At 41.9% G+C, this 16,986-nt stretch overlaps 1 protein-coding gene across 2 annotated transcripts in view; it reads right to left on the bottom strand.

The window, feature by feature from the left end:
* Positions 1-16,986, bottom strand: part of CHN1 (chimerin 1) — a 141,795-nt gene that overhangs the window by 44,440 nt on the left and 80,369 nt on the right. For both annotated transcript variants that reach the window (XM_020805156.3, XM_078394068.1), the window contains exon 6: positions 3,564-3,852. In XM_020805156.3, the coding sequence (XP_020660815.1) occupies positions 3,564-3,852 (289 nt within the window). The remainder of the gene's footprint in view (positions 1-3,563; positions 3,853-16,986) is intronic.

Below are 16,986 nucleotides of genomic sequence, written 5' to 3'. Positions count from 1 at the left end.
GATGTGATGCTTGCCAAAGTGAAAGCTACCACATTTGTGATGGATTCTTAATCCTCCAGACTCAAAAACACCTATGACCAAGTGGGTAAAAGGAATACTGAAAGCCTGCCTGCAGCAAGACAATGTTCCAACATGTCAAATGGAGGAGCTGATAACATCTTTGCAGAAAATTTCCTCCTGGAATTCCACTGTAATGGATATGTAATAAACTGTGTCCAATATGCCACTCATAGGCCAAGATGTGGCATATTGGACTTCTTAGCTCCAATGGTTCCTGGATGAGACGGGTTGTCTAAAGCCATTAAACTCTGATTTTTGGCTTAGTTATGATATGAAGACAACTTTGGTCACACTGATGGGTGACTCTGATGCTGGGAATTCCCTTTGGCTAGTATCCTGTTGGAATCACTGAATATGTAAGAGTCACCAGGCAGTGATGTATATTATGTTGTGGAGTGTATATTGAATGATTCATCATGCCCCAGTAGCACAACTGATCTTGTAATGGATAGCCCACAAAATATAACAATCACTTGCACACCTGCCTTTATGTGAATGAAAAAACTAACTCGCTATAGTGTTTTGAAAACACCTGTTCTAATTATGACTTTTGGTCATTTGCATATTTTCTTACTCTTACTGAGATGGTTCTTATTCTTCAGAGTTTGGTGGCTTAGAGTTTTGTTTTATTCACCTAGGCAAATGTTTCACCATAAAAGGAGGGATAGACAATTTTGATTTAGGGACAGGGAGCTAAATTTAGCTTTGAACCTCCTCTCCTTTTCAGGAATGTAATGGTTATGCCTTATATCACTGTGTTTTCAACAGTGCAATCCTACACACCTTTACACAAAGGAAGATCTCAATGATTTCAATGGATCTTGCTCCCAACTAAGCATGAATAGGACTGCAGTAATTATCCAAAATGTTATTGTACTATGTAGCGTAAGGATAAGGAAACCTCTGGAGTGCAGGCTGATAAGGCCTGCAGGGTTTCCTGTCTACTGTATAAGAATCTGCTGGTGTCTCTGGATCTGGGACTGCAGACAAGAATGTATTTAAATTTTAAATCTCCTGCAGAGAGTTGAGCTGTGCCTTGGAGACAGGAAAGCTGTTGCAATGGGGCTTACTCTTGGGGAGACATACCTGAAATGCAGATGTGCTTTGCATTTTGGTAGGGTAAAGTCCAAATTATAAAGGATCTGGTTTGCCAACTTTTTTTGACTATACCCATACCCTTAATCCTACCCACAATTGGAATGTGCCTGACCCTTCTCAAATTTGAATATAGCCCCCAGTTCCTGAACCCTGATCTATAACATGGTTTTTAAAACCACATAACCTATTATTAAAACCATACACTCTCTATAATGTTGGGGTTCAGGAGTTGGCTTCTTCACTGTGCCACCTGGGAGAAGAGCCAGGCCAAGCTACATGGTCCCACAGCAATGCAAAAGAAGGGAATGGGAAACCAGTTTAGAATACTGTAAACATGAAAGACCCTGGAAAGGGTCATCATAAGTAGAAATTAACTTGATGGCACATGGTTGTTGTTGTTGTTGTTGTTGTTGTTGTTGTTGTTCTCAGAGACAGTCTTGCATCTAGGACTTTTAAATCAAGTATCTTCTGCTTAATATAGTTAACATGTTTCACATTTGGAGATTTTAAAAGGCAGCACCCGCTCTTCCTGTTTGGCTCACACTAAGAAAACCTTCACACTATGTTCCCATAAACAGTTCGAATAATCAAGATGTTAGGCAGATATAGACTGGAGAGATCTGGGTATTAAGAAGGCAGGGTAGTGGCAAAACACAACCAAGTGTACAAATTTAGAGGCCGGACTATTCACAAGAGTGGGTCTCATGGGGTTTAAGGAAGGCTTTTCATCAAACATAGAAGGACGGATTTGTATGCATTTAAAATTATGTTTGTTGTACATACTGTATTAAGAAGTAACAAACTATGGGTTGTTGTGATCTCTCCATACAACTAGAATTGCCACTAAGTTTGATTTTTTTAAAAAATGATGTTCTTCAGCAGGTCCCCCCTGTGACCAACTTCCATCACCCCACTCCAAGAAGGTGTTGATGGGTGGGGATGCATAGAAGGCTGTGAACTTCTACATGAAAATCCACCATAGGTGATGGCACTCTGTTCATAATGCAAATACAGAAGGTAAAAATGGATAGATGGCCACCTATGTTGATCTACTAAGGACAAGAACAAAACACTGAATTATGGGTCAAAGAAAACATTAACAAAACAGGTGTTAACGCTGAAGGAAAAGAGTGGTTGTTGTTGTGGGTTTTTCAGGCTCTTTGGCTGTGTTCTGAAGGTTGTTCTTCCTAACGTTTCACCAGTCTCTGTAGCCGGCATCTTCAGAGGACAGCACCCTGTGCTCTCAGCACAGAGAGAGCACAGAAGTCGGTGCTCTCTCTGTGCTCTGGTGCTGTCCTCTGAAGATGCCGGCCACAGAGACTGGCGAAACGTTAGGAAGAACAACCTTCAGAACACGGCCAAAGAGCCTGAAAAACCCACAACAACCATTAGATCCCGGCTGTGAAAGCCTTCACGAATACAAAAAAAGTGGTTGTTGGAGATTCCTTTAGATGGAATTCATTCTTTTTGAAGAAGAGAAGCATTCTTGGAAGACACAATATATCTGTCTCCTTACTGTATTTCTCCATTTGATTTTAGATTCTTAGATTGAGAAACAACTTTTTCTAGGGGCGTGTGTGTGTGTGTGTGTGTGTGTGTGTGTATGTGTCAGAGAGAGAGAGAGAGAGAGAGAGAGAGAGAACCACTGCAACATAAGAAAAGGATGATGGATGCACTGTTTCGTAACAACTCGTTAAATATAATTTAAATACAAACAAGTACAAACATGATTATGGATATTCTTCTCTTCCAACTAATTTAGGTGTAAAGCCTAGTTTAGTAGGCTTCCACCAAAAATTAACACTACAAATTCAACAGAAAAGCCCTACAACAATGAAGAAGCGCTGTTAAAGTAAACTGATTTGGGGGTAGTGGGGAACTACACCAACCTCACCAACATATGAGTTTTAACTTGATAAATATCTCATGGACTCAAATACTTTGATTGTTGAATGATTATTCTAATTACCAAGAACATAGCCCCTGGTTTACGAGCAAGATCTTATACATTCACACTTCCTTCCTCGATTTCTTGATCCAATTATGATACCAATCTCTATTTCTTTGCAATATGATTTTCCCATCATATAAGTAATATTGTTTTATAATGCATATAACTTCATTTATGCCTTATGCATTACTTCTTGAGGGACTTTCAGAGTGGAAAGCTCGGGAATGTCTTCAAAAATAAATAACTCACAGTTTGAACATTCAGATGCAAAATGAGAAGGAATGTTTAATTTATACTTAAATGCCTGAGTTGTAATTCTTGTTTTCCTACTATACTATATAAAACATAATTTTCAAACGTTTATGCTCTAAAATGCAGAACAATCAGTTGGTTTTCAAATGAGATGAGTTAAATTATTGTCTTGAAAGAAGAACATTTTAACTGAGTAACTTACTCTTTTTTCTGCTATGTCATTGTCTCCTGTGGACTCTTTGCAATCAAGATTATCTTTCACAGCCACTGTATGCTTCTTGTTTGTTGGCTCTCTGTTTAAAGTTGTATATCCTATGTGTTCATAAATTGGATTTATGGTCATCTTGGCAATGTATTCCGCTGCCTTGGTTTCAATATAAAGGGTGATCAATCCATCTGTCACTAGGTCGTGGATCGACTCAAAACGTTTCTCTCCAACAAAGTGTTTTCCATCATAGTAGAGTCTGAAGTTCCTGGTCTGATTTCCAAATCTGCCACAATGGAATAGAAAATATTGTTTCTCCCTTTAGCAAAATAACTTTGCACACAATAAAGATTCTCAGATACTTAAATATTCTGTGTACGGTCTTGATGAGCAACACAGACTAGTTAGTCTTGGGCTTCAATTGTCAGTTACAGCTACTGTGCACAATATCAGAGCTTCACAAAAAACAATCCAACCACCCAACAACTACAGAAGGAAAGCCAAATATGTGCATGGCTTTGAAATACATAATTTGTCCTTCAGTTACTTAAGGATCTTTCAGACAAGCTGAGGTTTATATTTTCAAAACGTTCCTTGCTCTGCTGCTTTTCTATGAAGCAGTAACTGTTCACAACAGAGGATTATCTGTTGCAGAATTATCAACACAGCTATCTGATGCAATTGTGTATCTTGCAGGGTTGTGATTAAGTGCTGACAGTGACACTGGGTGGAACTAATGCCATAACTCAGAGATGAGGGGTAGACTAGCACAATGACAAGCTTTCTTCAGGTATGGCTAAAGACCAAGGACTAACTTTTAAAGCTCTCTTATGGCTTCACCTTATTAAGTTCACAATTCAAAGAAACCTTTATAATATACTGAATATGTAAAATGGAAGTTGATTTTGCAATTGAATCTGGATGTCAGATTTTTGTCATGAGAGCAAGCTGAAGTTTTACATCTATGAAACATCCAGTTTAAAGGCAGGGGCCCTTGGACGTCTGAAATAAATCTCACATGGGTGGCTGGCAATTTCTGGTAATTGTTTAAGTCTTTGGGCCTCAATAAAATCAATTCTTTGTTTCTTAAATACTGCCCAATCCTTTGCTATTTATCAGTGACTAGATTGGCGGCAGTAGGTTCTACAGTATTATCTGAAAATTATTTATTTGGAGGATGTATTCATTAAATTCCCCAAATTACACATAAAATGGAGTGGGGTATTTTAGCTCATAACAATAGCGATCTGGCAGAGGAATTGGTGCAATCAATACATTCAGAGTTGGTATTTGAAAGATGACATAAAAAGTTAGAGTAACTTATGGAATCAAATTTACTCAAGACTGTCAATGGCAGTGTGTGTGTGTGGATGCACATTTAACATAAAGAATACTTAATGGACGCTGGGGAGGGGAACAGGAATGAAAGGAGGTGGGCATAAGAAGTAGGAATGGCACCAACATACCTTTGGGTATGTAAGCTGATAGTTATAAATAGTGCACATCAAGATGGCACTCAGAAAGTGGGGGGGGGAGGCAGAATTGGCTGCTAGGGGACAATAGTAATCTTCACGTTGCCACAATTGAAATATTACCCTTTTTGCTCTTGGCTTTTTACATCAGGAAAGAAGAAGACAAATGAGATTTTCTCATCCTCACTGTGGCCCCATTTCCTTGAGCCTGCATATTTCTGTGGATGCCAGTCTTCCCTTACGTTGTCCTGTGTCCTAATGCGCAACACTTTTTCAGGTCACACAGGGACCTGAAGTCACAGGCGTTTGGTATCAATCTGAATGATCATGACCGCACGGGTTGTGTATTATTTGCACAACTCCGGACCCAGCTCAGCATTCTGGGACATTTTTAAAAAATAGATGAGAGGTTTACACATTTGAAGGTCACATCAATCTTCTTGTCTCATTAGATTATTATAATCATTTTACTGCACATCACCAGAAAGATAACATCACAGACAAGCCTCTCAAGGTCTGTCATCACTAAGTACATCAAAAGGCTGGCATCAATCCTCAGACACCAAATGAAAATTCCGATTAACAAGCTGTGCAAATGCAGAGCAAAGTCAGAACCAAACTGAATCATGCTGGAGACAAGGTTCTACACAGAATAAAACTTGTAGTGAGTTAGTAAAGAATATGATGGCTTGATCGAAATGGAATCATACATTATATCCACCAATGGACTGTGTGCCAAATGAAACTTTGTGTCAAAGTGTATTCAGAAGGAAGTTAACAGGGCCTCTTCTGAAGTAGGGCTGCAAAAACATGCCAGAAATCCTTCTCATTGGTTTGAGGACAAGGCTGGTTTCCAAGAAGGAGGTTTTCTTCTGGTCAGCTATTAATGGGAACTGCAGAAAAGACTCTGAAGAGCTGCTAATGGTGAGCTCTCTGTCTTGAGGGAAACACTGCCTCAGACGCTCACGTTGCTGTTGACAGATCTGAGCCCACAGACTTTGGGCAAAATCTGTAGTCCCAACGTAACTTCCTTGTGCCTTGGATTGCTATTTAGAACTATCAAAAAGAATGGTTGAAGATCATGTAGTACAGTGTAAATTATTTTCTCACCATTGATCCCAAGTGTGATGATCAGTAGGTACATTGATATTTAGAATTTTATAGCCAAGTACTTAAAAGTTCTCTTTCCAAATTCTGCCTTCTTCTAACATCCTACAATATGACACTATTAGATACAGCCTTTTGCAATTTGTTGTATATGCCATAAAGCCAGAACTGACTTATAGCAACCCTGATAGGGCTTTCAAGGTATGTGAGATATTTCAGGAGTGGCTTCCCCCAGTTCCACTCCCCCAGTGAGCTTCCATGGCTCAATGGGGATTCAAACTCAGGCCTCCTAGTCTGCCACTCTATCCACTACACCATCCCGGAAATCCTTTGCTATTTATGAAAATTTCGATTTCTGAGTTGCATTCCAATTTCCAAAGAGATTTTTGTATTGCAAAATGGCTAAGGAAATGATAAAAGTTGTTGCATGTGTCCTGAAATACAAATCCACTACTGATCTATAAAGCTAGAATTAAGGTTCATTCCCTACAAGTGCCCTGAAAATGGGAAACAGAGAGGCTGTTCACCAGCAATCGTAACTTAAGATTCGTTGTAGCAGATACAGTACAGGTATATGCAAGGTCAGGTGGCTCGAGGAAATCCAAGTGGTCTTTCTTTCTCCTACTTCAAGCCCTGGTGCTTCTGGTCTGCCACGTGAGGATGGTAACACTGGGCAACTTGTCAGCGCTATTATAGGGACTGAAATAATGTAGCAAAATTCTTTGAGCTTTCAAGATGTATTATGTAAATGCGGCTGTCATCTACTAGCAAGAAATCATCATTATTAAAATAGTGCTTTTTCGGTCCTTTACTTTACATTTTCTCTGCATTCGTTTACCTTTCTGGTACCAGGAAATGTAGCATGTTGCAAATCTTACTATGTTAGAAATGCAATGATAACAGAAGCTGTCATAACAGCTGCTCTTTGTTTATTAAACAGGGAATTAATGTATATAATTGCATACACATGTCTTGAGAGGGGCCTGTGGAAATGCTATTCTAGGAACATGCAAAACAGATTCTGACAGTGTCATCAGGACATTCTTAATGGCCCCACTGCACACTTGTTTGCAAGCAGCAGACCTAAAATAAATGACTTAGCTGAATTAAAAGTTGTTTGGAATGGCTGTGTCTGGTCTTTCTGGCTGACCGGCAGGATGGAATAAATTATGCACACTGAGAAAGGAAGCTAAATGGAGAGGGACAGCTCTAGCTTAACAAAACACACCATTAACATTGGACTCCTTGCATCTGGAGCTTGTGACATCGCCAGGGGAGGTCAGGAAAGAGAGGCCCATCCACTTGACTGAGGATGTATTGGCTCTTCCAGCTCAGGAGAGCAAAGAGAAGGGGGAAATTACAGCAGATCATGCCTGCTGGACCAGCTCCTCCTATCACACAATCCGACAACCGTGACATGTTGTTTTCATGGAAACCGAGTTACATGTGTGGGACCCAGATTGAGCAAATGCTCTCAATTCTCTTTTTCTTGTGTTGCAGAACACACACATCAGGGGACTGACCGCTCTGGTAGGACACAGCTCTGCTAAAGTTGCATTGAGGACTCTGAAAGATGGAAGCCTATGAGTGACAAGGCCAACGTAGGTCTCGATCACACTTCTCTGGAGACTTCCACTTCTTTAAATAGGAAAAGAACAGAAAAAGAACAGGCTGGCAAAATTCTTGTTGGCTATGAATCAAGAGATGGCTTTCCAATATAGGTATCATGTTAAAGTACAATTGCTACATGGGTAGTAGCAGTGAGCCCAACATTCAAAGACCTCCTACTGATGGAATACAGAGCGTCAAACTTTGCTCTGTATTTCAGTTGCCACAGAGACCAACTACAGTAAGTATTGCTTGCTCTGACACCAAAATGTCAGTGACTTCCAACTCTTCTAACATCGATGTCGCTTGCAGCAGGAGAGCCGGGAAGTACAAAGCTGTCTATTGAAATCTGGTCTGCTGAAATTTAAATAAATGAATGATTGAGTAAAAAAATCTGGCAGTGCAGAGCTATCTGTTAAAACTGGATCAAAAATGTGTTAGTCTCTGATTTAAAAACAACAGCAACTCTGCAACGGGTCTAGGCCAGTTACCCACCTAATAGCTACAACCAGGACATGAGTGCAAGAGCCCCCAAACATTCATGGTCTCCTCTTCCCCAGCCCCTTTACCACAGGCTTTAGCCACTCTCAAGTCAACCCATACAATCCATATCACAGTGTATGAAGAAGAAAAGAGTTCTTGTATGCCTACAAAGACATGCCCAGACAGCACAGCTCACCTTGAGTGAACCAAAGGAACACACCATGCTCAGGGGAGTAGTATTAGTATTAGCAGTACTAACAACAACAATGATGGCTTTTGTAGGTTTTTCGGGCTGTTTGGGTGAAGGTTTCCAAAGGAACCTTTGGAACACGGCCAAACAGCCCAAAAAACCTACAACCGCCATCGGATCCCGGCCGTGAAAGCCTTCAAGAATACAACAACAATGTTTGAACTGCAGAGCTAGAATGGACCCTATGGATCATCGAGTCCAGCCCCTCTCAAGGAGGCCCAATGGGAAACTGAAATCCCAAACTGTGGCTCCTCAGCCAGAGACTGAACCCACTGAGGTATCTAGCAGTTTATGGCCGTGATCTAACTAAAGGCAGAGATTTAGCCAGCTTCCCATCTGAGATCTTCCATTTTGGGACCAAAAGTTAAGGTAGCTGGTACAACCAGGCTAGGCAATAGGCAAATGACTACTCCATGTACGGGCAGGATTTTATCTTGCTGTCCCCTCCCATTTCAAGAGATTGTTATACAGATTTATAGTACTGACAGGTAATCTAACCTACTGTAGCATTGTTTCTTTAGGACAGACACTTTAATTATTTCAGTGCTGTGAACATATTACTGTGTGCTGCAAAACAATTATAGAATCCCACACCATCCTAAGTTTTTGTGTTTTCTTTAATTCAGATGTCCTTGGTTTTTTCATCCTGTACCATATTTATAAACAGTATTTCTGCCACCATACATTAGAAGATCTAAACGATTATATAGTATGTTGTGCAACAATCGCTCCTAATTACTAACATATTTCATAGACCTGAAAATTAAACTCCTGCAGTGTGTGGAAAAATATTTGCGTTGGTGAACTATGGTTATATATTTCTTTTATATCACAACAAATCTATTGAAGGTGCCATCAAGTAGTGGTACATTAGAGACGATAAGATAAATGCATCTTCAAGAGTTGTATACATTAGCAAAAACATGATAGATTCCATGTGTTAATGTTTTATTCTGCTTTTTAACCAGGATTATGGAAAAATGTTTAGTGAATGCTTTTATTTTCTGACTTTGAGTGCCTGACTGTCAAAACATGCAGTGCTGCACATGCATATTTACCCAAGGAGCCCTTTTGTTATTTTCTAGGAAATTTACTGATCTGATATTCTGGCTGACCTTGGCCCAGGCATATTACACTCATCTCGACCTATCTCACAGCCTTGCTGTTGTGAGGATAAAGGCTGTGTGTGTGTGCGTGCGTGCACACCTGCGTACATGTGTGTAACCAACAAATAAATAAAAGACAAATTATATGAATAACGTTGGACAATGTCATGGACATTCAAGGTCTGGGTGAGGTACAAAGATGTCAAGAGCAGTTTGAGCTTCTTTGTGGCTCACCAAGGGCACAATTTGACTCCTCCACACAATGTGGGAGGCAAGCAATTATGTTTGTTTCAATAACTCCTCTTGCTCCTTGAGGGGTTGCAAGCTCTGTGCTGGCACTCCCCACCTTGCGCTGCCTTGAACCTTCCTGCCTGCCAGGCCTCAGTTATCTCCTGTGTTTTTCAAGGGGATTGTGCTGCACAAGAAGAAACTGCGGAGGGAGGGGCAGGAGGAGGAGGAGGAGAAGAAGGCAGCAACTTGAGGTTCTGCAACCACAAGAGGTTTTTCAAGGAAGAGAATTGGGAAGGTAACGAACAACAAGGACAGGGGAAGGGGAGGCTTAAGCCAGTGTTTCCTAAACTGTGCACCGTGGCTCCGTGGGGCGCCGGGAAACCCACCCAGGGACACCTAGGTTTCCTCTAACCCTAACCCTCCCCGCCCCAAAGTATCATACAACACTTATTTCCAGTTTCTTTGGTGTCCCTGCAGAGTGACTGGCCCAGTCTTCCCAAAGGATTGGGTTTCCTGCCCTCCTGTTTGCAAGGGAGCCTTCCCTACCCACCCACCCTCCAGAAAAAAAGGCAGCTTCTCCATTTTACCTGGAAGCCGCTTGCCTCAGAGAGGTCAGGTGTTTCCACAACGCTACCTGTATATAGCATAGCCTCTGGTTCCATCTAGTGGCTAGTCCTTGTAATACACCTTGGAAAGGTGTATTCATGTGTTTTTATAATGTAAATTTTTTTACTCTTTTATTTTTTTCAGCCAGTAGATTAGTGAAACCTCAGGTACTGACTCCATGGATACAGCAGTTCTACTGTATTGGGGAGTTGCAGCCAGAGGCCAGTAAGTAAAGGGAGCTGTGAATCTGTAAAAGGTTTGGGAACCAATGGTTCAGGCAAACTTTTGTTGGTATTTCTGACTCTTTAAAACCTGTGCTCCTGTCTGTGTTGTGTTGCTCTCTTTTGCACACCATTTTGACACCTTTTCAGGAACAGTTGCAAGAATGAAATAACAGGGTGGGTATTTTTACGTTATGCTTTTGTGTCTGATGGCAGCTAGAGGCCATACTCTCATATATCTGTCATCGTTACCCTCATCCTATCCAACTTTTTTGTTTTAGCCAAATGAAGTTAATCCAATGAGAGAAGCCTTTCTCTTCAACCTTTCTCCTGTTTTTTTTGGAACTTCAGGTGTAGATTTTCCATTTTCTTTGTCATTCATTTGTTAATCTATTAATTCTTCTGTTGTAGGAGTACATTTTAGTGGAGTTTGTGGGGGACTGGTAATTGTAGTTGTTGTTCATTGTACTATTGTCTGATTTGGGGGTGGATTCTCATTGACCTGTCTTCCTCCTGCCTTTCTGGCTAGTTCTCCAGGTTTTTTAGAGCTTTTTTAACAACTAGAGCCAGAACTTGAAAGAGGCAGTCTTTTTCATGTCCAATGTCCAATTCACACAAACACAAACCCCCCACACCCACACCCAATTTTTGTGTTTGTCCCCAACACACACACAATTTTGGTGCTTGTCCCCAACTAATGGAGATGCTGGCTGTTGTTTTGTAGGACCTGAAGGCATACTGTATGATATACATGTGGATCACCCTGCCACATCTGAACACCATGCATTTACATTCCATTCCGGACCATTGTGTTGTTTCTAAAATTACCATTCCTTGCTCATGGATGAATTAGTGATACATGACACGCCCATTAGTAATTTCTAAACACTGTGGAACCATTTGGAGAGGAAGTTGCTAGGGTCTACAAAGGTTTATTTATAATAAATTTCTCGGCTCAGATTGATCACAATGCAGATATTTCAAACACACTCGTTTTTCCCAACCCATTCCCCTGAAATCACAGGGAAGAAGAGGAAAATAGAAAATGAACTTTAAAAGCAGAATAAAGAGTATTGATTTTGCGATTAGTTGTCAGTTCACTTGCCTTCAATATGTTAATTAGAAAAAAGGATTCAGTGAAATGTATTTAGTAGCTTAGCACTGCCTGAAACAAGTGTTATTGTGCTAATAAATGATGGTACTTTGGCTGAGTTTATTTACCTCATTACTTTTCTTGTCCAGGATTACATAAACAAGACATATAGGAGGTGGATTTAACTGTCATTCAACAGTATTTGTTGTTCAAATGTAATTCTGGCTATGATGGCTTATATGCTGTACACTTCTAATTAAAAAAAAGCTAAAAAATCCTTACTGTAAAATTATATGCCAATTAAAATTTCTTGTCCGTTCCATATTTATTATTTAAGCAACACTATGAGAAAAAATATATATAAATAAGGCAAATTTACTTTTTTGGGCACTCGGAGCAGGCAAATAACACCAGGAGTAAACATACCCATGAATATACAAGTTTAGATATGAACATAAAACAGTCTAATTTTGTTTGTTTATACAAAGAAAATTACATAAACTTTAAAAAAATCTATTGTGCCTTGGTTTTTACCCAGTGACATTCTACTAAGTGATGTTTTGCTGAATAAATTGTGGCGCTTCCTCAAATTTGGGGCAAAACACTGACATCCTTTAAAACAAGAAGAAGGCAGACAAACATTTATCCTCATTATCAATGATGCTGGTATCAAATCTGAAATTTATCAGTACCACACAGAACAGGTTTGAACAAAAACCTGCCATCAGAAAATTCATTTTGGAAGTTCAGAGGAGAATTCTCTGTGTGGATTTTGCTTTGGATCCTTTCTAGAGATCCCCTTTCTGGAGAGGGAAGAAGCCAATAACAGGGTTCAGTGTCAACAGGATTTCAGAAGACAGAAATGTTGAAATCACAGGGCAGCCCTGTGGAGGAAGAGGGGAAAGGCAAAGGGGTGGAGAGTTGAGCTTAGGGAATGACCCATATCCCACATCTGGCTACCTAGGCCTGAAAAGATCTAATGATTTTTCACTGCACTGCTTAAGGAATAAATAATATATCAAACATACCTTGGTGTTCAGTTTTTCCTTTTCTTGAAAAATCATTTATTTATTTATTCAAAACATTTTTACGTTGCCTTTCTCCTTAAAAAGCACTCAAAGTGGATTACATCATTAAAAGACAGTATTTAAAGCTAAGAACAATGAGTACATAGAGGCAGCTTACACATTACAAGACAACATTAAAGCTAAAATAATAAGTATGCAAATACTAAAAAGGAACAAACAAATACCACTCTGAGAGATGGTATTCATCACGTTTCTTAAAGATTATTGACAGACAAGTAGAATGGTCCCAGCTCAGAGGGGACACAATCCCATTCTCCCCCACTTGTACCTTCCAGGAATTTGAAGCCTTACAATTTAACAGCTTGACTTCCCTCTCCCGCTTTCTGTTTCCTCACCACTCGCTCTTAAAATAACACTTCTGCCACTGCAGCCTCCATTGTCAGAACCATGTGGGCACACATCTACTCAGACAACATCCCTACCTCTCTGCCCCTTTCACAGACTGTACTATATTTTCTTCTGCTCCTGCTTGCACACCACTGAGATGGCAAGGAGGAAATCTGACTTCACCCACCACCACAGGAAGGCTTGGAAAAAACAAACAAACCTCGCGTGACCCTTGGCCTTTATGCTGCCCATCCCTGCCTGAGCCAGCACACTTTCACCTCTTTGGTGCACCGTGACTGGGACAGCAGGACACCTGTCTTTCTTCTTGAGCACTACCTTGATGAACACCAACAGTGGAATCCACATCACCACGTAGGTGCCACAGTAGAAACTTCCCTTGCTAGGGGAAGGGAGGGGATGTGTATAAGTGTACATGTCTACTCAGAAGTCCCATGGCAGTGGTGGGGACTACAAGACAAGGGTCGGGGAAAAGAGTGGGAGGCTGGCTGAAGTGCTGCAGGTGTGAAGCAAGAGAAAGGGGCAGGGGGAAGAGTTGAGTGAACCCAAAACCAAAAGAGGAAGCCGTTTTTGTAGGTTTTCTCATTTGGGTTATATGAGAAATTCAGTATACAGTGGTGCCCCGCATGACGACGATAATCCGTTCCAGGAAAATCGCTGTTAAGCGAAATCGTTGTCATGCGAAAAACTACTCCCCATTGGAATGCATTGAAACCCATTTAATGTGTTCCAATGGGGAAATTACCTTGTCGTCCAGCAAAGATCGCCCATAGGGGAAGCCATTTTCCGAGCACCAACCAGCTGTTAAAATGGCTGCCCTGCAAAGCATGGGTCCGGAAAAGACAGGGCAGCCATTTTGCGGAGTTGGAAAAATCGTCGTTTTGCGAACAAATGGTTCATGAAGCAAGGACCTAATTGTCGTCAAACGAAAATCCCCCATAGGAAACATCATTTTGCAATCGCTATAGCAATCACAAAAAAGTCATCGTCATGCAATTTTGTCATTCTACGGGGTCGTCGTCATGTGAGGCACCACTGTATTGCTGTGCTGCTGTTGTCTTACTCAGAAATCCTTATAGGAATACACAGGTGCCTTTTCCGTCCAGGTCATGTCAGGTCATGCATGCAAGTGGCTATCTGGAACAAGTCCTAGGAATATAAGAGCTGCTTTTATACTAAGTCTCTCTGCCTCTTCCTCCCGCCCCAGCTCTGAAATTAACACTTCCACCACTGCAGCTTCCAACGTTGATCCAACTCAGTCAGGACTCTCGTCAGAGATAGGCATTCCTGACTTTCAGATGGAGATCACGTCACCCTACCTGGAAACCAGGTGAGGACAAAGTATAAAACACTATACTGAACAAAGGTCAGAGGGGTCTGAGGCAGATGCAGAGTCAGGGCTGATTTCCACAAGCTGGCATTCTGGAAGAATGAGGGGAAGCGTGGATTGGAACCTCTAAGCAATGAGCAGCCCAGACTGAAGAACAAGGAACGAAGTGACAGCCTTTTACTGAGTCTCCAAATCATCTTGGCCAAAGGAGCTCTCATAGCCCTTTCTGTCTCTTACCTGGGTAGTATTGCCAATACCAAGCGAGCAGGGCTGTCTTGCTGGTATCAAGATCAAACTACGACTTCCGGCTTGACGTCGTGACGAGACAGCAGCAGGAGGGCAGAGCTCTGTCCCCTGGGCTGAATTCTGACCCGTTTTGGGACACCGTAGGGTGTCGGAACCACCCTGGAGGGTTGGATAACTGGGGGAGAAAGCCTGTTGATCATGGGGGGGCGGCGGCCACCCCGGTTCGATCCAAGAAACTCCCTAATCAGCCAACGGGCAGAAATAAGCAGCTTCGGCGAGCTTCCAAGTCACTGGCAGCCGGCTGAGAGAAGCAAGGAACAGCACCTGGCATCGCTGTTTTTCCATCGGGTGAGAATCTTTTTACAACTAATTGCCTACGTACCCCTACATATGGAAAAAAAGAATTGCTATCTGTCACATACAGCACTGATGGTACCTGTCTGTCATGGGTTTGGAGGGAAAGTTCCATCCTATGGGGAGTGGAAGGCGGGACATCAGGGGGGAGGAGCTGTACTGTATATATATTTGGAGCTTGTGTGGAGAGGTTAGGAGATAAGAGTTGGAGTCTGTGTGTCAGACTGGGTACAACTGTGTGTCAGTTAGTACATACCTGATAGGTTTAGGTCTCTATCTAGGTAGCCAGAACTGATAGGTTCAGGGTCTGTGCGTTACCTTAAAGTATTCAGTGGGAACCAATCTGTTGTGGGTATATGATTGGGACTATGCCACGTTACAGTACCTTATTTACCTGATCCTTTTATTTACCCTGTTTGTTATTTCAATAAACCTTGTTCTTTTGTTTAGTAAAATCCATTCCTGGTCTGTGTGACTCCTTATAGGGAATGGTTGGTGGCAGCATAATTATAGGGTGGTATACTCCAGTAGGTCTGGGGTTGTCACATTGATTGGTGTCCAGCGTGTGGGATACGACTGGTCCAGTTGTCCAGTGGTCCAGCAAAGCCTTGGCAAGTGTGCCCAGAGCAAGGGGGGTCTAGTCAGGGACAATCTGAGGGCGCGTAGGTAATCTTCTAGGCTTACCTCACGGGGAGGTAGGCTAGTGGAAGAACGTGCAACCTCAGATTGGAGGGACTAGATTAGGGAGCTCTGAGGCAGCCCGTTTTGGCGGGAAAGAGCTGAGGCAAAGCTGCGTGAAGTAACAGTGATCTAGCCTGTCTGCTGAGAGGCCTAGCAGAGGGGGTGGATTCTGCCTGGCAACAGTTGCAAGTTGGTGCTGGAGGGACAGCAGCAGTCTATAGAAGGCTGTTTCTGAGGAAAAAGGAAAAAAGTCGTCGTTTTATTTTGAGGCTTGACTTTTGAAGGCAGCCTGTTCTGGGGGGGGATTATGCCCTTGACTCGAAGCCAAATGGCAGAAATGGGGAAAGTGAGAGAACCACAGGGAGACCAAGGTTCTGAGGAGGAATTTGGCTCAGTGCAGGATGAGAGAACGGGAGAACTGACCTCAGAACACAGAAAAATGCTCCTAGCCCAACAGCATGAATTTAGGATGAAACAATTAGAAATGGAAAGAGAGAGAATGGAAAAAGAAGAAAGATTAGAGAGAGAGAGAATGGAAAGAGAAGAAAGATTGGAGAGAGAGAGGATGGCGTTTGAGTTAAGAAAATTGGAAATGATGAACCAGAACAATAATAACAATAGATATTCTGAGGTGGGCCAATTGTCTAAAACTGACTTGAAGAAATTCCCTGTGTACAACAAGGGAGATTGCCCTGAGGTGTTCTTTTCCCTCGTGGAAAGAGCGTTTGTGGACTTCTCAGTAAGGGAAACCGAGAAGATGACCATTATGCGATCTTTAATCAGTGGCAGCCTGGCAGAAGTCTATGCAGAGATGCCAGTGGAACTGCTGAAGGACTTCGCTGAGTTTAAAAAACTGGTGTTTGCCCGGCATGGGATAAATGCTGAACAGCTGAGGCAAAAATTCAGGTCACTCACAAAAAAACCAGAGCAGACTTTTACCCAAGTGGGGGCCCAACTGGTGAGGTTGCTAGAGAAATGGCTGTCTCAGGAGGGGACAGAGACCTTCCAGCAGCTCAAAGACCTGATAGCGCTGGAACAATTTTATTCAGTCCTGCATGGGGAACTAAAGTTCCAGGTGAGGGAGAGGAAACCGAAATCGGTGACAGAAGCGGCAGAGATCGCAGATTTTATTTACCAAATAAGGAAGCCCTTAGGTGCTGAGGGGAAATCTGTGGGTAAGCCCAAAGAAACCTACAGCA

The sequence above is a fragment of the Pogona vitticeps genome, chromosome 1 (genome assembly GCF_051106095.1).
Source record: "Pogona vitticeps strain Pit_001003342236 chromosome 1, PviZW2.1, whole genome shotgun sequence".
Classification (NCBI taxonomy): Eukaryota; Metazoa; Chordata; class Lepidosauria; order Squamata; family Agamidae; genus Pogona; species Pogona vitticeps.
Note: the sequence above shows the minus strand (reverse complement) of the source record. Positions and strands in the feature narration are given on the sequence as shown.